General features: G+C 45.1%; 1 protein-coding gene across 5 annotated transcripts in view; it reads left to right on the forward strand.

The window, feature by feature from the left end:
- The window catches only part of LOC112142965 (actin-binding LIM protein 3), a 46622-nt gene that overhangs the window by 30320 nt on the left and 16049 nt on the right, over nucleotides 1–253 (forward strand). For all 5 annotated transcript variants that reach the window (XM_024266668.2, XM_024266672.2, XM_024266669.2 and 2 more), the window contains one exon: nucleotides 145–203. In XM_024266668.2, coding sequence (XP_024122436.1) covers nucleotides 145–203 — 59 coding nt within the window. The remainder of the gene's footprint in view (nucleotides 1–144; nucleotides 204–253) is intronic.

Raw genomic sequence — 253 nt, forward strand, 5'->3', positions numbered from 1 at the left:
CCCCCCCCCCTCCCATGTGTGTGTTGATTAATGTCGATGCACTTCAGGGGTGTTGATCTACTCTTCATACAATCTCGTAAAAACGTTGGTCGGCACACAGTAAATAAATCAAGCTGAGGTGAAATTGTGTGTTTCTGTGTGCAGGTTCAGAGGTTTGGCACCCCGTGTGTAAGGAAGCAGCTCGCTTGGAGAGAAAACTGAGGGTGAGTGGTGTTTAAGAATACTGAAAAAACTCAGAATTACTGCTAAAATC

Source organism: Oryzias melastigma, linkage group LG14 (assembly GCF_002922805.2).
Source record: "Oryzias melastigma strain HK-1 linkage group LG14, ASM292280v2, whole genome shotgun sequence".
NCBI lineage: Eukaryota > Metazoa > Chordata > Actinopteri > Beloniformes > Adrianichthyidae > Oryzias > Oryzias melastigma.